The sequence below is a fragment of the Pygoscelis adeliae genome, unplaced genomic scaffold (assembly GCF_000699105.1).
Source record: "Pygoscelis adeliae isolate BGI_AS28 unplaced genomic scaffold, ASM69910v1 Scaffold98, whole genome shotgun sequence".
Lineage (NCBI taxonomy): Eukaryota > Metazoa > Chordata > Aves > Sphenisciformes > Spheniscidae > Pygoscelis > Pygoscelis adeliae.
The window spans coordinates 6,923,604-6,944,196 of NW_008825547.1; the positions used below are offsets into that span (position 1 = coordinate 6,923,604).

General features: G+C 33.4%; 1 protein-coding gene across 3 annotated transcripts in view; it reads right to left on the reverse strand.

Moving 5' to 3' along the window:
• The window catches only part of ASPH (aspartate beta-hydroxylase), a 101,487-nt gene that overhangs the window by 73,531 nt on the left and 7,363 nt on the right, over nt 1-20,593 (reverse strand). For 2 of the 3 annotated variants that reach the window (XM_009332089.1, XM_009332090.1), the window contains exon 4: nt 756-845. In XM_009332089.1, coding sequence (XP_009330364.1) covers nt 756-845 — 90 coding nt within the window. Of the gene's footprint in view, nt 1-755; nt 846-4,193; nt 5,634-8,040; nt 8,086-20,593 lie in introns of those variants that run through there. The other variant, XM_009332091.1, reaches the window with a different exon arrangement.

Here is a 20,593-nt window from a genome sequence, read left to right on the forward strand (position 1 = left end):
GTAATGCAAGTCTTTCAAAACAAATTCTATATTCCATTTGATTGACCATAAGCTCCACATTTGTGGGTTATTGTGTTAGGTTCACATAAACATGAAATAGGATAAGCTTCTTCAAGGAACAGGAAAAAAACATGTACTCTCTGAAAAACCCTAAAATGCAAATCACGTATCTGAAATGTGACATGTAAAAATATTTTTTCTTGGAATTCCTCTTGAACCTAATAAATTTTACTAACACTTATGGGGCTTTTAAAAGGTTTAAATGGTTTTTTCAATGCTAGAAGCTGTATTTATTGCATTTATGATATACTATTGGTTTTAGTGGAAAAGTGAATATTTGATTAATCTTATGAAGTTGGTTGTTGGGAGTTGTTTTGTTTGGTTTTGTTTGTTTGGTTGGTTTTTTTTTTAAGGTGGAGATTCTGCTGTTACTCTGAGTGGGTATACTGTTGCATACACATCAAAACCAACTGTACATCAGCAGAAAATTATTCTGATGTGATATGATTCCAATGGTAACCAGAACAGCTGACAAGAGTGCCTTCTATACATGTAAATTATAAACTTTTCATGGTCAGTGATTTATATAAAGTTATCAACAGTGATTCCCATTAAGCAACACATAAAATCAATGAAAGATTTATTTTTCTACCCAAAGAAATAACACAATGAGTTTGCATGCTGAGGAAACAGAATTATAATTCAAATGAAGCATCGTGTCTTTTGTTTCACCTATGGTTTACGAAAAGCCTTACCTGATTCGACATATGACTTCTCAGCAGGCTGGATGGTCTCCTCAGATTCTGGTGATGATGGCTGTGCTGGGACAGATCTTTCTTTAAGGCCTGCATTTTTCAGTTATAAAGTTAACTTTATGCTCTTTTTGATCTGATTCAATTATAAACTAAGAAAGTTGTTTCAATTAAATTAACTGACGTTAAACTCTCCAAAATGTATTCAAACAACTAATCATAATTACAGGGCTGTCCTGATACACACTGATATATACAAAGACTAAAGTGTATGCAGATAGCAAACATACACGTTTTGAAGACAAACATACAATGAAGGGAAAAAAGGGACAGAAATTTAAGCATTTGCCTTTATTTCAAAGTAACTGAACAAAGGACTATGCTATTCTCAACACCTATTCAGTATCCTGAAGAAAAATAAGCAGCAGGTTTGTCTCGCTGTTTTTCTGTTTGGGCAAAAAGGGCTTCATATGATCAATTTTATAGGTGATGAACTAATTTGAACTTTATACCATGCTGCTCAGAATGAGAAGAGGTATTTTAAATTCACATGTTAAATCTTAGAAGATCTGATGAAGAGAAATGTAGTTTCTTCCAAATAAGGTAATCTCAATCTCCAGTTTCTTTTGACAACTAAATTACTACAGAAAAAGTATGACTGATGGAATTTCACCACTAAGATGCTTACTGTCTATACCACAGAGTCTTTCTAGATCAAAACACAATGAAAAGAAAGAACCAATAACAGCAATGATCAACACCATGGTAAGAGATAAAGACAATTCATAGCCTTGAAAGATTATGGCACATCTTAAGACACCACATTCTCAAGAAGGAATGTATTTGTATTAGCCTAATCCTCCTCTCAACCATCCTTTATGAAGGATTCAAGCAAGCCTTAAAGAAGAAAGGTTCAGACTGGATATAAGAAAAAACTTCCACGCACACGCACCCACCCACACCCCGCCACGAGGATAGTCAAACCAGTGGAAAAGGCTGCACAGAGAGGTTGTGCACTCCCACCCTTGGAGGTTTTAAAGACCACACTGGGTAAGGGCCAGCGTAACCTAATCATACCTCTGAGATGACCCTGTTTTGAGCAGGATGTTGGAATAAGGATCTCCTGAAGTCCCTTCCAAATGTAATCCTTCTATAATCCTACGTCATTCTTCCTAGGTTCATATTTAAGTTCCAAGGTCAATTAAGATAAAAACTGCCTTCTTATATAAACACACACACTGCCCAAAACAAGCTAGTTTCTCAAGAGCTGTATGCACAGGTATCAAGAGAAAAGTAGTATTTAAGAAAGCAGAGGCTATGCTATAATGAACACTCCTGTACTGCTAACAGTCTTGTAAAAGTAACCTTAAGTGGAAAAATAAGTATTATATTTCAAGTTAGTAAAGTTTTTAAAAAACAAAACAAATAATCACCAGGTTTCTACTGGAGTCAAACATATCTCAATACAAATAGGACTAGTATGCCTCAAAACAACTTTGTGTAAGCTAGAGATATTTTATTATTTTATGCATTGTGAGAAAAACAAATATTTATTCCATTACACTATATAAGTAATGGGAACAGGAATAACAGAATTAATTCTACTTACACCTTTTTGTATTGGTTAAATTACATGAAGATAAGTAGTTAGGCTGCACCTAAAAGTACTGTAACTAAGAGTCCACTACTATGGAGTCAAGATCAGAAGCTAGAAGAAAAAAAGCCAAATTTACACTTCATTTTTTGCCAATTTTCTTCTGTGTCATTAAAAAAAACCCTGAAATATTCAAAAATATTATTAAGACTTACATTCATCTTTTGCTGCAGTAGTATTAATGGCTACAAGAGTAAGAAGTTACTTCCTTCTACAATCATCTTTAAGTACATATGGAGATAAAACCAGTTACTTATATTAGCCACTGTCTCACACTTCAGAATCTGGAGGCGTAGAAACAACCACCCTGCTTTCAAATACAGTTCACTTCCCTTACATATACACCTCTTTAAATGAGTCCTCATATCCTCCGATAATTCACATCTCCAATTCCAGACAACCACTTGCTCTGCTTCATGAACGATAAATGGATTCAAAGTATTTCAAAAGCTATTCAATATTTCACAGCCCTCAAGCACTTAGGGCACGTAAAAGGAAAGAAGGGACTAGCAAGAGTATTTCTTTGTTTTGCTTGCACATTTCTCAACTTTGCTTTCAAGCTTTTTTATAGACATCTATCGTGTTTATCACCAATTCCTATTCAATCCTGTTGAATATATAATATGTTAAGTCATTTACTTTTTGCAAGATACTATTTTCTCTCATCTTTTTATCAAAATAAAGTCGCACTCAGTTTTTACCTGTGTGGTGCATTTTTTGAGCTTTGTGGTAACTTGCCACGTTAAGACGAACAACAATAATATTTCATAGAGATATACAACAGCAAAACAGATCTCTGGGGCAAAGATCTCATTTTACTGTGTGGCTCTCTGTATAGCTTGGAGTGCTGCTTAAATAAAATGTTCTTTGGAAAAAAAAACTTTTTTAGAACCAGATAAACTTTGGGTCATAGATATAATATGTTTATCAGAAAGGCAATTCATTCCAAATTTCACTCCCAGACAGTTACAACTTCTTGTCACATCAGGGAGAAAATAAAAAGTGATGTGCACTATACCACTGTGCCACCATTCTTGAGAACTGTGATTTGAGTGCTCCTCGATCTGTCAGAGCAAAGATGAATAAACATGTCTACCATCATCGAAACCTAAGAGAATGCTCATTATGCAATGCATTTATTAGATCTTCATTCTGTCAAGTTTTTTGCTAAGCACTATAATGTTCATAACACACACACCTTCTCCCTCCTTCTTCACACATATATAAATATTTAGAAAATAGCTTGGTATATCATCTCTGTTAATTATCACAGCCAGAATGTTAAGCTACTGCACTATTTTCTACGGCTTTCATTTGAACTGTTTTTCATAAGTTTCCTCTAAAAAAAAAAAAAAAAAATCAGATATCTTACCCTATTACCACATCTTATAGCTCTATGGATCAAAGCATGTTAGAGAGACATGTATGTGCTGTATCAAAAGTCTGAGATAAGTGTATTGCCAACTATTATACACAAAATTTAAGCAAAACCACAAACAGAATCAACCTTCAGGTTGATTCTTACACCACCACCCACATATATATACTCGTGCTCAATTTCACTCCATAGTTTTGTTTTCTTTAAAACATTACTGCAGTATTACAATAATAAATTTTCAACTTTCATTACAAATTTTGTTCTGAATCTTGTGTAATTTTATTGTGCAATTAATATTTCTACATACTAAGTGATATTATTTGTCTAGTAAAATTAGAAAATATTGCTTTTCCATATAAACTTGAAAGCAAGTATAGATTCAATAACATACTGAAAATCTCTGAAGAAATGTTTTGTAACTTTGTTTATTCTAATGAGGCTGCTAGATGAATCATTCCTTGGTGTTAAATACACAGAAGCTATAAGAGCAAACTAACACAGGAGCTTGCTTACAGAAGTATCGCGTACTTCAAAAGTATCGTTTGAAGAAAATAATAGTTGCAAAAATACACAAGCTGTTCTCCAAACAAGTTCAACCAAAATACAGTAGTAACATATCACTTCTTAAAATGTGATTGGAATCCAACAATACCCATCAATGGTGAAATAGGTGGCCTAATTTTCAGCAGTATTCATTACCAGAAGCTTGGAAAACTCAGAAAAAATCAGGACCCAGTAAACTGAAAAGTGACAGTGAATCAAGTTTTCAGACCTAAAGATAGCTAATAAATAAATAAATAAAGAAAGAAAGAAAGGATGAAAGAAAGGCAGAACGTATTGTCACAGGATCAGTAAATTCGGTTGAGTATACACTGAAGTCTCATAAATAAACGCAACACTAAAGTTGGTTTGAGTGTTCGTGTATAAAATAGTCTTCTCAGTCTACACAGGGGAAAAAAGTTTAGCGGGGAATAATTTACATTTATTTGCTAAGTTCCTATGACAATACGTTCTATTAATGCTCCTCTTGGTTGTTTTTGTGAAACAGAAATATTTTTCGTGAGTTTCCAGTGTGTGTGTCCAGGTAATCCTCTTAATATTGCTTTTAAACTTGCATTTGATATACAACAGTACACTTTCATCCCCACATCAAGAAAACAGCATTTTAATGGGGGGGGGCAGGCAAAACAAAACCCCCGAGATTTAGAGTATGCTTGAAGTAATTTGCATCAATTTGATATTTCTGTTTTCAGTACACATTGTTAGCCAGGCATATTAACATATGTACATATTTGAGATTCACAGCAGACATTTTTGCTTTGTGTTTACAATGCCAGTACACACTCAACAGTTTTCAAAAAATGATTAAATATAGCCTTTGTTCACACTTATTACCAGAAAACATTATCTTCTTATTGCCATATTTACCACATTCATATAAATATGCTGAATTTCTCATTCTTGAGGTCTGTTCTTCATTAGCACAACCAGAACTCTGCTTATTTCTTTTCTTTCTTGTCTTCCTTGGAGGGGTTTTTAACTATCTTTTTTGTTTCTTTGTCTTTTCCCACCTGAATAGTACCATCCTTTTCACTGGCTGATTTTTTTGTAGCCTCCTTGGATTTCACATTTTTGTCTAGGCTTTTTTCCTTTTCTTTTCCTTTGTCTTTTTTAGCCTTGTCAGAATCTTTCTTTAATTTATTCATATCAACAGCTTTCTTGTCCTTTCGATCAGTAGCATCTTTTCCTTTCCTGGCTTTCTTTTTTCCTTCCTCATCTTTGATTTCCTCCTTCTTGGATTCCTGCTTCTCCTTTAATTTCTTGAGCGGTTCTTTAATTACTTCTTTTACTTTTTAGTTTTTCATTTAAAAAAGAGGAAATGTTCAATAAGAGAACCATTCTTAGACCAGAAAACATCTTACGAGCAACTATCTAAAAGCTTTCATCGAATTCTTACTTAATGTGTGTTAGATGCCAATTTAAACTTGTATAATTAACTATTTAAGCTTTAAGCCATTTAAACAAATTAGTTCTGACTTTTAGCAATATCTCACACCATGCAGCCAGCCAATAACCTTAGCTTACTGCAACTGCATCCAAATAAAGCATTAATCTAGTGAAAACCATGCCTCTATTATCTTACTGTTAGCTAACTTCTGCAGAATGCTAAAAACAGTTTTGTCTGTCAGCATGAAAAATCACAGTAAACTCTGAATCTTTGACAACAGTATGACCATTGTAGGATCTAGAAATGTCAAGAGCATTGCAAAAAAACCATTTTTTTCACAATTTTCTGAACTTCCTAAAACCACAAATGAAAGTGTTGTAACAACACAAATGTATACTACAACATTTTACTGACATTGTTACCTCAGATTAGGCCAAGACTTAAAAATGTATCTTAAGCATCTATTTTACAAAAATAAGAAATAAGTACACCATAATTAAAAAGAAACAGCAATGTCCTGGTAAATTAAATCAACTCCAAAAAAGTTAACTTGGTTTGACCATATTCAGTGAAATCAAAGTAACAACTGTAAATTAATTCTTATATCTTTGCTTTTCCGTATGTAGTGTTATTAGTAATACTTTTTTGTGTGTTTTACTTTTGGAGTTGTACCTCTTGTGCTTATTTTCTCTATTTCAATTCCCATTTGGCTGTGACATGGTAGCTAGATAATATATCAGAAGAACAGTCATAACAGCATCCTTCAAATTTAAATGTTCAATATTTACTTCCACTTTGCCCCCAGCTTCGAAAAACACTGTCAGTACCAGCAGCATTCTCCAGAATAAGGAATTTTTAACTTAGTAAAATTTAGAAATTTTTCCATTAAATCTCTATATGCAGTATTTGTTTTTAAAATTAATACTCCCACATTACTAAAAAAGCAATTAAGATTTTATATATAAAATACAACAGCTCTATTTTTATTCAGATTTTTGAGAGAAACTGCTGTCTGTTGAGGTAAAAAGCAGGCAAGTGACAACATTTCTCCTGTAACATCTGCCTCTAACTGCTGTGTATCATTTCTGCGAGTGAACAATTCAATCCCACAGCTCAGTCTAAAAGGAATAACATTACGGTTCCTTCCAACTGTTTTTTTATTTTGGCATAAAGCATCTGAAATATATCATACCATGTCTTCATTCTCATACCAAACACTGAAAAATAATCCAAAACTCAGGAATGAATTGTTAAATGACATTTATTACATTCTTAGAAACACACAATTTGCAACCAAGTCATACCAAGCACAATGTGGAACAAATGCTAAAAATTTCAACTTGCATGCAAGATGCTAAGAAAAGTCACATTCATACGAGCATGAGAGCTTCCCTCAGCAAATGTCCTTTTTTTCTAATGAGACTTTGTATTACAAACAGCGTGCATTTTTCACATACTGCTAGAAAAAACACATTAAAGTCTAAGTGTCTTTAATGCAAACAAAGAGACTGTGTTCTTTACATAGCACCATGCTGTGAGGAGATAACTGAGCACATCTAAAAAGTTAAGCACCTGAAGAACATCTGGTAGTTTGGTGTTTTGGTGAGGCTAATTAGCTTTTTTAGTCTCTCTGTTGCACTGAACACATTTAGACCATTATTATATCCTGTTCATACAGCAATGTAATTATAAATAAATATATGGCATAAATCGGTTGCAAGCTATCCTACTTCAAGCTTTTGGAAAATTTCTAAGTATCATCACTGCAATCAATCCTGCAAATAATACTAAAGGGGAAGTTATTGAACTTTACCTAAATTTCTCCTCCCATAAGAAAAAAATAGATGAAACTTTTTAAGTACAGACTTAAGCAGAAATTAAGGTGCTCGAGTCCAATTACAAGATACTAATAGTATAATGAATTCATGAAAGATAACTAAAGGAAGATTTCACACAGACCAAAATCTGCATATACATCAGGACTCTTTTCAAACATGCAGAATACGAAGTTAACATAAACTACTTATAATCTAAACAAGACAACTGTTGTAAAATAAATTTGCACAAACAAAATATAATCTCTAGTTAGGAAAGCATTCACATTGCCATTAAATTACAATCAGTGGTAAAAAAAACTTACTGAAAAATGGGGAGGATAATAGTTTGCTGCACCATTAGACAACACTTAGCCAACATAGCTAGTATTAGTAAACATTATTATAACCTGCATTCTGTATTTGCAATGCGCATGCATTTCAGACATCATTATCTGCATAAAGTTCCACAAGAAAAAGAACGTTAAAAATACCTTTGACTTTAGTTTTTTTCTTGGCTACCCCTCCTGGCTCCTCACCTGATTTGTTGCAAAATGGAAATAGGTTATGAACATATCTGTGATGTTCAAACATGACATAAAATTTTCCATCTGCCATGCCATGTAAAGAGTTATCTTTACATAGCACACTGCAATGCTATGGAGAGATATGAAATGTTAACTCATTAATAATAAAGCATCTTCAGTAGCAAGACCACCACAAGTACTGAGATGGAAGACTAACTAATCCAAGAAAAGTACCACATTACCAGATGCATGCTACTTGAGATGCTTGTTAACTTCTTAGAGCTAGCTTAGTTCTCTCCAGACAGCGTGATGCCATGTAATTATGACCAATATCCCAGCTGATTTCTCACTAGGTATTGTGCCAGTCGTCTCTCAAACCTACTAACTTATATTTTTATACAATTTGATAAATATTTAATAGACATATTAACTCAAAAGATCTTCAAGCACCTATGTATGTACTGTAGATGATATAAATTGAGTATTTTCTTAAAATGAATTACAATCTATGTTTCTTTAACCAATAGAAAATATGTTTTCGCAAAGGTATTGCTCATATTCCAAAAAGCAGTTGCCACTTCATTTCAGTTAAAATACTTACTACTCTACTTAAGACTATTTAAGACTGTTAAACCTTACTCTCCAAAGTCAGGTACTGCCCTCTTTCCCCATAGTAGCTAACAGAAATGGAGGTCATTCAGCATCTTGATTGTGCTTTATACCTAGTCATACTTAGAGGCATGAAGGCAAAAGCCTTCCCCAAAATACAAATAATAATAAGCCTCATCTTTCTAATACCATAAAAAGAGATTGGATTATCACCATCATGCTGCTGTGGATGAAGACCTAAACCCCACAAACACAACTACCTTAACCACAAAAATCATGTGCATTGTTACCCAAAAACCAACTAGAAAGTTAATAAAAGTTATGGTAAATATATTTTTAACACTCATACATAATCTTATTTAAACTAGAAGAGATATTCTCATGTCTCAACATTAGGCTTCTCATTCAGACATATAAAGCACCTACATTGGCCGTTTGAAGCTCGAGCTTAGGTTTCCAGAAAACAATTAGTAATTACTCAAACTGCATCAATATACTTCAACATTTATTCTTAAAAAAAAACCCAAACAAAATCCCCATATTCTACACAAAAAAAACCCATAAATTTAAAGAATGTAGCCATTAAAGTCAGTGTAATCAACTTGTATCTAATTTCTATCTTACATGTTTTCAAAGTATCAAGCATCGACATTATGCCCAAAATTTCTTAAAAATGGGTTAGCCAGGTAAAAATGCAATTTTTAGATCAATTTCCTTACAAACTTATGCCTGGGATATGAAAGCCTTTTTAAGCTCTTCCCCCACAGATTACCATCATTGCTGAAGTCCAGAGTTCTAACTTGACTAAATTAATTGTTCAATCTTATTACTTTTAAGCAGTGTGTGGAACAATAAGTAAACTATTTTCTCATATAAAAGGAAGAATAGACCCCAACTTTGTTATACTACAGCATCAATGAAAATATAAATAATAAAAGGTACTCAGCGAAGTTGCACAAAGCTATATTTAAATGTCTAGCTCCTGCCCTCTTTTCATACTAAAATTAAATGTTACTGGATATTTTAAGATACACTCTTAAAAGCATGTCTTGACAGGGAAAACAGAAAATTTTACAAAGACCTGTATACACAAAAATTATCATACAGATATTTGAAATTATTTTTAAATAAAAGTATATGCACTACGTTTAAAGATTACAGAATACCTTGTTCACTGATTATTGACATTTCACTTGTTTAATATTCAGGCAAGCAGTAATTTGTTTCAATCTGCTTTTATACAATGAATAGTGTTAAGATTCTCAGCAAATTATCAATGCATGACTAATTCCATAAAACAGGTATAGTTTAACATATTATTAATAGACCCATTTACAGGAAAAGTACGTAGAATAACATATTTCAAAATCTTAATATTATGTAATAATCACAAGACAGAAATCCTGCTGCATCTTGATTTCCACCTGGACTGGGTCCTTACAATGGCTACAGCACAGGGAAGCCTCATTTGTGAACCCCAAACAGGCTGAAGCAAGACATGGGTGCAAAACACTTCGCTTTTCCAAGACACCAATGTCCTGGGGCATTGGTAATAAATGGTGATAAAATCTGGCATCTAAGTAAACTCATTGGCAAAGACTTAGGCTCTTACAGCCTTGGGGCACACAAACCAATGTCCAGAATTTTATGAATCATGTACCTGAACTTGTGGACCCTTATTCTAAGTTCCAATTCAAGTGTCTTCACGCTTTTTTTGAGCTAGTTTTTAAGTTTATTCTTTTTTCCACTCAGTCCTACATTATAAATGTCCAGTGCTGGCAGTACAAAAAGTAATGTAGAATTTATAACCACATATGTGGTTATAATGGAATGTCAGAAATGGCTACTACTGGAATCAGTGAATTAAAAAGTAGACTTCAAAGTTAACATAGCTGGATAGGTTTCCAATATTTTCCAAAGAGCTGCTTTACACAGTCATACTAAAAATTAAATATTCATGTCAAAGTGGTTATTTTTATATAATGCTTAATGGTAGATAATTAGTATCTTAACTGATTCTTTGAAACTCAGAATATTACAAAGCATTCTAATTCTGCAACAAAATTCAGTCATTTTCTCTATTTTTCCTCATAAAAATCTTCAAGAACAACCTCCACAAAAAGAACCCCCAAGCGAGACCACAGTTTTAGAATTTCAACATCAAAAGAAAAATATATGAATACTATTTTTATTCAGAAAGATAAGCATTGCAAAACAAAAATAATAGATAACACAAAGCACTCAGTCTTTTTGAGCAGTTTCACAGATGTTTACAGATAACATTCTCATATGTAACAATATATTGAGAAACTTGAAGTTTATTCTTGCATATGCAAATTTTATATTATTCATTTAATACTGGAAACTTTAATATACTTGCTATACAAAAAAGCTTTGCCACACGAAAAAATTCCTATAAATCAAATTCACCACAACATCTACCTGCATAAACCCTTTTAACCTGCAGCATCATGCAACAAATGTAAGCTAATTAAGGTGGCTTATCCACTTATGTGTGAAAAGGAAGAGGCTACTTCACATTTACCATAGAAAGCATATGGCCAAGGTTAGCACTAAGCAGCTGACAGACAGAACTTGCTACTCTTCTGCAATTTGTGCAAAGCCTGGATAACAGAACCGAAAGCATCAAGCTTTAAACATTAAGGCTTGTGCTCAGACTCTTGCCTTAATTCATGAGGTCCCATAAAAAAAACCTCCTTCACCACACAGAAAATTAGCAAAAGATGTCAAAACTGCAGAACTAAAAAAGGAAATACAAATCTGTAAGCCAAAACCATTATTAACCTTTTTTCTCTCCTTTTAGTTTTCCTTCTCCGGCAGAACTGCAAGTCAGAAAAAAACTATGATTGTTTGCATATGCACCTGCACATAATTATTACTATTATACTGAATTTATAATATGCTACATTGTTTAACAGAAGACCTGGTATATCCAAAGTAGCTTACTGACACAAGGTTAGCACCCACTTACCTTAAACTGAACTCATTACCTGTATGTGGATTGCAGGGCATACCACAGCCTGTAACCCTCCCAAATGCAAGAGAGCTTTTTTAATTCATACAACTAGCATTAAAAAATAAAAATAAAATACTCTCAATACATTCTCAGTAAGTTGCTTTAATATCTCTTGCTTGTTTAATTGCCTAATTTTAGAAGAAAAATTCGAACTGGAGACACAGGGCAGAAAGCATTTTCTGAAGTCACAGATGCATATGTTGCATCTTGTATGAGAAGAGATAAGAAACCAACAAGCAAGTCTTGCCTTTATTAGCCTCATCTTTAGGAATCGATCCTAACTGACCATACGAAAGATAGTATTTAATGTATTTCATGCTGCTGTGCCATCATTACGATAGCTGCTTAACTGATGGCAACTGAATAGGGAAAACAGTATGCATCTGTCCAAAATGACTGAACTGTACGCAACAGCTTTCCCCAGCTCTCAAAAATCATGTTTACAATATGTGTTTTTTCCCCCCCATTTAACTATCTACGATTATGAAATGAAACGAAAATCCTTCTAATGCTTCAATGCATTCTTCTTCTACCCCTCCATCCAACTGTAACCTATATGAATAACTGTCATAAAAAGTCAATTTCTTCTAAGGCCAGTCAATGGAGACTAAACAGTAATGCAAAATTACCATAAAATGAAACCTACAGGTGGTAAGACTTATTCACTGACCTTGAAACAAATTTCAAGAGCAGAAGATTGAACACGCTCTCAAAAAAGCTCATTTTTTGAGGGGAAAAAAAAAGTTGTTGCAATAATAATTTTCTGTTTATTCTGTTCAATTCTAAGTTATGCTATATATTATGAGCCTTGTGATCCCCCCCCCCACAAAACAATATTGCACTTTCAAATTAAATATTGTTGAAGGTGGTCACAGAAATCTGGGGTTCAAACCTCCTATAAGTTCTCAGCCATTTCAGATATATGGGTATTCAAGGTTTTTTCCCCTACAACTTCTTTACATTAGTATCACAACAAATCAAGCAAGAGCTTATGCTACAAAGGTTAATGCAGTATTTTGTTTGAAGGTTGTAAACATCTGCTGAAGACTGGCAGTTAAAATATCAAACATTTACCACTAGAAAATGGCAAAGCAAAACATCCTGCCTATTTCTGAAAGTGATGGCCAAACTGGAAGACTACAACTTTAGTCACAGACATTTACTTCTGCAGCTCTGTGAAATTTAATATAAATGACCTGTAAGGAATATGAAGGTAGCTAATGAAACCTCTGTGTTCAATTTAACATAAAATCACTAAATTTTCATTCTTTACTAGCTACAAAACCTAGGAAGTTCCTATCACTCAAACAATATATTTTCCTCATTAAAAACAAGGTTTGCTACTAATTTGCTCCTATTTCAAATTCTCAAACCAAAAACCGTAGGTAGAAAACAGCAGCTTTGCCTTCTGAAATAATTATTCTAAAATAATATCAGAAGGCAAAGCCGCTACAGCTTTCTATCTACATTTTAAAACACTTTAGAAGTTTTCTGGACTACTTTTAAAACATTAATATGCTGACTGTATTTTATACAACTGATAGTCACCACAAATCAAACTAAAAATTTAGGTTTCAATTTCCTCTAACTTCAAACACTTTGTGTGGACTTAGAAGCAAGAGTTGAGCTATAGTTCAGTTTTCCTTGCTTATTTGCATATCATACTCAGCTTAACTTTTTTGCTGTTAAAATGCTTTTTTTTAAAAAAAATGCCATGCCAATATAACTGAAGACTCATCTAAATCTTATTAGCACCCTTACTAGCCAAGTCCTGCTTGCAATCACAACAATTAATGCAATTCATTAAAATCAAACTCTTCCATCCCAAACTTCAGGAGAGCCTTGACAGCTCTGTTCACCACTGGTGAGGGTATAATTGGTAACTCAACAGGAACAACACCAGGCAAGAGTGAACACTTCTGGAAAAAAAAAAAACAAACTATATTCTGGAAACTAAACACTCTAGAAAGTTATTTACGGTTAGTATTTCCCCTAGGTCTTCCCCCCCCATCCCTTTTTCTCCTCCTACAAATTCTTTATTCCCACTATAATTGTTTTTGAGCGGACTTCCGCACACTTAAAATCAACAAGGAACTTCCATGATATCAAATCAGAACTTTCTTGGCCTGCATGTCATCTCCCTAGCCCAAGTTAAACTGATGTAACCATTATCTATTTCAGTGCCTGCAGCTTTGTCTATTTAACTCTGTTTCACTTGAAACTTCATCAGATTATCAATGTGTATTTTAACTATTTGGTATAAACTTCATGATACAGAATTCTCATAGTACATGTTTTCTTCCTCTTTTTGGCTACCTAGTTCCATTACTGAAGCATCTACAATAGAATTCAATGTTCCATGACAATTTCTCTAATTCATACTGAGAGACATTATTATTATCCTACAATAGTGATGAAACTCTTAGTTCTAATTCAAATCTGCTTCTAAAATTAAGAGGAGAAAAAACCCAAACAAAACAAACCAAGCTTGTTCATTTCCTACGTCTCAGATACTTTGCAAGTTTCTTCCACTTGCTAAGAAACTTCTCAGTAATATTCCACAGATCTACTAGCATTTATTTTCATAATGTACGGGGGGGTTATTTTCTTTGCCTTATGCTTCATATATCTCATACTAAAAACCATTAAATTTACATGTTATTAACTTTCTTATAACCTAATCCTCAAATATTTGGAAGAAAATGTTTATGTGGATCTAGTTCATTTGTAAATCTTAAGCAGCAGTTAAGCAGCAATATTAAAAAAAAAGTGAGGTTTTGTTTGTTTGTTTTTTTTAAACACTTCACTTGCTTAACACTAACACTTTTTCTTTTTTATTACTTTTTAAAGATTGAGTAGAACCCTGAGTTGGATGATTTAATGAAAGTTTTTTTGAAACAGGCATGTCAAAATGCTTTAAAATTGTCATGCCAAAGCAAGTAAAAATTCATTTAATTTAAAAACTGGTTAAAATTTCAGCCTGCATCCACTAGTGTTAAAATGTGAGTATAAACTTTATATGGGAAACAGATATAAACTTAAGCATAGCAGGCATCACAATAAACAATTTCATATCATTTTAATAATAATCTGATTGAGTACACTACTCATGTATTAAAATGACAGCTCAGTTTCAGCTTTTGGTACCTGATACAAACTGCAGAACACAATTATAAACTCCCCTTTCTATACCAATAACTTTATGATAGCAGACAGAATTCACGTACCTGAAAAATATTTTTGGAACAACTGTTTTAAAACAGTTTTACAGGAAAAGGATTAAAATTTGCAAAACTGCATTAAGTTCTTGAATTTAGCAAGGAATAGAAGACATTACATTCTAATTTCCAATTAGTCTTTAATATATCCAGTATTACATTAGAAATACATAATCACAACTTCCCACTTCCATAAAAGGCCCACCTTAAAAAAACTCAACCAAATTTAGAACAGCCCTTGTGGTGTGATTGTTGTATTAAAAAAAAGACTGCAAACTTAGTTTGAAAACAGACAAATCAGTGGGAATAAACCATATAGTGACATCATATCTTCTGAATACAACAAACATCAGCTAACTTAGAAATAAGTGTTTCTGTAAAATTTTCAAGCACTTTTAAATGAAGTGCTTTTATTTGAACAGGTAAAAAGAATCTATCTAAGAAATCAGTGAATCACAAAATAAATTATTTATTAAAATTATATTTCACAAGAGAATTATCATTGTCATGTCTATATTAAGGATTAACATATAAATATGTATTTACATAATGCAGTCATGCCAGAATACTTTACAATCAAAGCTGTTACAAAACGCTTCAGTTAATGTTTGCTGGAAGGACAAATGTTATAGTGTTAACAGTAGAGGTTATTACACTTAGCTTTGTGCACCAAATGCACAAATTGAAGCACATACAGAAACCAACTACACAACCGCAGATACACATTTTATTCTACATATTTACACAACTGTGTAGTATTTGTCGTCCTGTCACAAAAATGGAAAAGTCACTGAAAGGCTTTCAACTAGCGAAACTACATTGCATGGCTGACTTTAATTCATTCTTTATAGCGTCCATTTGGGAGTTTCCCCTCAATGCCATAAATTCCTGTTATATTAAGACTGATGATTTCATGGACATTTTCGAAAGCCAATCAAATTAGTCTCTCAGTCACTGGTTCTGTAAATCCAAAATAACACAAGTCTTTTTTCCCTGAACCCCTTCATTCTGTGACGTACCATCAACATCATCTGCAGCTTCGCTCTCTTCTTCTTCTAGTATTTCAAAAGGAGTCAATACATCATAGAGAAATGAGAGAAAGCCATAAAACCAATCAGAGCTTTCCTCTGCTAAAATATTAAGGACTTCCTCAAGGGAATCAATATTTTCATTACTGCCATCTTTGGTCAGGCCTACACAAGAATAGAGGAAAGAGAGAGAGAGAGAGGGAGGAGGGGAAAAAAAAAAAAAAGAAGAGACAGCAGTTAGGTGGAAAGAGGAAACTGTAAAAGGAGGATCTGTGAAAGACATCTCATGTCACAGACAGCAGTCTTTACAGGAATGCTAATTAGGAAATAGAAAGATGTTAAGAAATTTGAATCTTTCAAAGTACAGACTATAATTTGGACAATAAACATGCACAATATTATGCCAAAATCTTAAAAAAAGGCGGCAGCTTTGCTTTCTTTCCCTTCTTCCTAGTCCTAAAACCAAATCCATTTATGTTCAGTTTTCTTGCTGCAGCATTTACCTTTAGACAGTTTTTTTAAGAGTAATCCTCCACGACTTAAAATCATCCAATTTGCCTTTTTTTTTTTTTAAACCATCATGTTCAAATTTGAGAGCTTGCAACTGATAGTTGAGAATAACATTTAAAAGCAAACAGTATTTAAACAAACTTGTCACAGACATACTGTTAAGGATAACATTTATTCTACCATGCAGAATTTTGATTTTGCTTAGAAGTGAGGACTCTAATTGCTGGGGGGACTGTTTTCCAGTTTGTTTGCTTGTTTGGTTTTTTTAACATGCTTCTCAATCATTTTTTTCTATCATATATATTCTACATGATATACTTGATCCTCAGGAATTAATTCCAAAGCTGAGGATATACAGAACACTAGATAAAAATTAAGGTAGCCAGTATAAAAGGTGTATGTATTGTTACATAGAAAATCTAAAGCAGACTAAAGACAGCTGAAGTAGAGATGGCCAGAGCAGCGAAGAAAGAACTCGTCACTTCTAAACTCTCTGATACCAGGAGCTGCTGTCTTGGGCTACGAGACCCACTGATCTAACTGGTGTTTGTAAAATACAAATAAGCCATGATTAATGCTCTCTTTTTTTTCCTCCTGTTGTTTTGTATTAAAATGCACTGTTTTACAGTTATTATTAAATAACATTTCAACTTTTCCATTCTGGGAAAAGTACAACAGAATGATCAAGCAATGACAAACGCCAATTATTGGTAAGCTTTAAAGCGGGAGAGGGAGGAATTTCCCCCACTTCTAACCAGACCAAACCTTCATTTGTGTCAGAAGGAGAAGCAGAAAAGTGGGCTAAGGGTGAAGACATTGTTGAGACATAAAATTAAATGAACGTGTTGCACATGCAGACTACAAAGCAATATTAGGTGCCGGTTAATGAAACATTCAAGATAGAGGAGTTCATGGCAGAGACATTTAACACATTTCAACATGTTTTTCTTACAGCACATAGTGAAAGTATCAATGATAATTCTGAGGAAACTTCCAAGTCCATGATGTTCCACATCCTTGTACCTGGATGTCCAGAACCTCTACTTGAGTGACCAGCCATTCTCTTTAATTTTTCACTGGATAGCCCAAAGGTTTAAAAATGACAGATTGAATCCAGGAGGCAATCAAGGTATTATAAATATCCCTCTCCAACTTCTTCCATGGCTTAGTTCTATAAAAATTAAATTTTATAGACTTAACTTTATGCACATTAGTCAGTCATCATTCTAATTTGTTTTCAAAATTTGGACCAAGCAAGATGCAAAGACATAAACCAAAGTAAGTATATTTTACTGAAGAAACAAATCTCAATTTAAGAATGGAAACCTGAGTCTAAAAAAAAAAAAGAAAAAATATCTCTATGTTATAAACACAGAATTATAAACACTTGTATCATTCTATTCTGTTGGAATCTGGCATTAAAAAAAAAAAAAAAGGAAAAAATCCAAAACACCACTCACAAAAGACCCCAGGCTTTAGACAGCATTTCTGTAAGCACGTGAAGAACCATACAGATGCCCCTGTTCTTCCACTAAGTTAAGAATAAGACTCTTGGGCAATTATCTTTATAAAATATGAATTATGGAGTAATAAATATAAATTATTATGGAGTATAGCAGCGTATTTTCTTTGAAAAGATTAGGAAACCAAAGGGAACCACAGAAACTGGAAGAATACATCTTACAGTCTTTACCATAAAAAACACCAAACAACAAAACCCAAACCCTTTCTTTACAATTCTTTACAAAAACTATCCAGGATTAATATAACGGCCTTTGAATCGAAGGGTTAAAATAAAAAAAAAAAAGACACTTCAGCCTGAGTTACAGAAAGTAACACATTATTTCATATATTTATGTTTTTTCTTTCTTAGAAAGAGTTAAAATTTAAAAAACCCCAAACTAATACTCAAACTGGTTTTGGTCTTCATTCATCCCCATAACCAAGAAGAACTGCTTTCAAAGTGAAACTCACGAACTGATAATATAAGCCCACATAAGCATGGTAAGAAGTGGTGAAAATGGTGACAAAAATGGAACTGCCCAATCAGGTAGCCATACCATGCTAAATCAGTCTCATGGGAAATAACTATTTTATTTCAAGAGAAGTCTAAACATTACAATTGAAATCAAACAGTAATCGAGGGAGTCAAAATCTTTATCTATTCAACAGCGCTACCGCAACTAAATGGGGCAGAGGGCTTGCCTACATTCATTTAACAAGACAAAGCCTTTCTTCTCCTGCAAACATCTTTTCCGAGAATGAGCATGTGCAAGCTTTTAATATTTGAAGGTGCTACAGTAGAACATGAGAAAAATAGGTAAGAGTATGAAGCTTATCCTAAACAGTTGAACCACACAAAAGCATTCTTTTAACTCCTATTATATCACCACAGATTTTCTGAATGTGCAATCTTTGTACATCTACTTGCAAACATCTTTTTCTACTATAGGTAAACCAGGGGAAAAAAACTTGATTTACAGAAGCTTGGATTCTACTGTTTACTATCCTTTGTTTGCTGATACACTAGGTTGTTTTTTTTCCATTTTCTGCATAGCCAGACTACTCTGAACTAAATGCACAAGAATGATATATTGATGACTTTCTGTAGCTGCAGTCCCAAAATCGTACTAACCACTGCAGCCATTTAAGTAGAATTTCTCAGGATATTGTTGCTTGTTAAAAAGGACTGAAGTATAAAAAACGGCTCGGCTCCAAAGATTCTATCACAACAGACACTGGTGCTCCCTACACATGCATTTTTTTGTAATACTACTAAAGCCACTGTTTCTCTGTACTCAGTTCTCAAGTACAGAGGTATAACACTCCTCCTGAGAAGAATAACTTCCTTCAAAGAACAATTAGAGTGAGGTGGACAAAAAGTGGGAATAGAACTACTGATAACAGCAGCCCTCAAAGGAGCAGATTAAGAAGCCTCTCTTCCCATTACCAAAAGGAATTCAGTAAACAGAACCTCACAAATACCAGTGAAAAAGAATGAATCTGCAAGATAACTGCAGACTAGCTTCAACAAGTTTGCATTTCCACCCTGGATAATTTTTTTTTTTTTAATAAATGGATACAAAACTAACTCAACAAATATTTGGGGTTGGTTGGCTGGCTGGGTTTTAGGTGGTGTGTTCCCCTCCGGCCCCTTTCTTGGGGAGGGGGCACAGGGAAGAGAGGAAGAACGCGCTTCTTGCACATGAGTTTTAAAATTACACAAATACCTCAAGAGAACTTAATCATCAAACCTCCTTTGATTTCAACAAATAAAAAGAACAGACCCTATCATACCTTATACATACAAAAAATAAAATAATAAATTTTAATTCTTCTGTTTAGGTGTGCCCAAGCAGTACAGAAAACTACTAAGTTATCAGCTACTAAACCATTCTTTCAAATATAAAATAAACTCACACTGGTAGAAGCATTTCTCAAAATTAAATTAACTTAAAAATATATTTATCATTAATATGCAAATTAAATCTTTAAATTTGTAGTGAAAACTAAAGATTATGGAAGTGGACAACATTAAACCACAGTACATGCCACATTTCAATATACAGTAGTTTAGTAATAGCTAAAGTACAGAAAAGAAAAAAGCATATGACTTCCTAGCATTAAACATCAAACAGTAGTATCTCCTTTTTAAGTCAATATTAAATTAGCAGAGAAACCACTTGCTTTTATGGTAGTCTGACCCAGAGAAAAATCCCAGAAAGTAACAAGTCTTCAAACACAGCATATGTACTAACAAAATCCTCACAAACAAAATGTAAAAGGAGATATGCATTCAATATTTAGAAAGTTACCCTAATGCAGTTGGATACAGGCTTACTATCTGCTTTTCTTTACTACAAAGACTTAATTCTGGAAGACAAATTCCTCAAGAGGGAATCTAGTCTTCCAGTTTCTGCATCAATGAAATAATTTCAGTCTGCATAGTGGTGTTCATTTTTTAGTTCATATTAAATGTTAAATACAAACAAGCACAATAATATACTGGGAACTTCAGTTAATATTATAAGGTAGTTATTAGAAAAACCATATTTTTGTATTCATAATTTTTATCAGTCATGTAACTTTTCAAAATTTACCATCTCCTTTGTACTGCA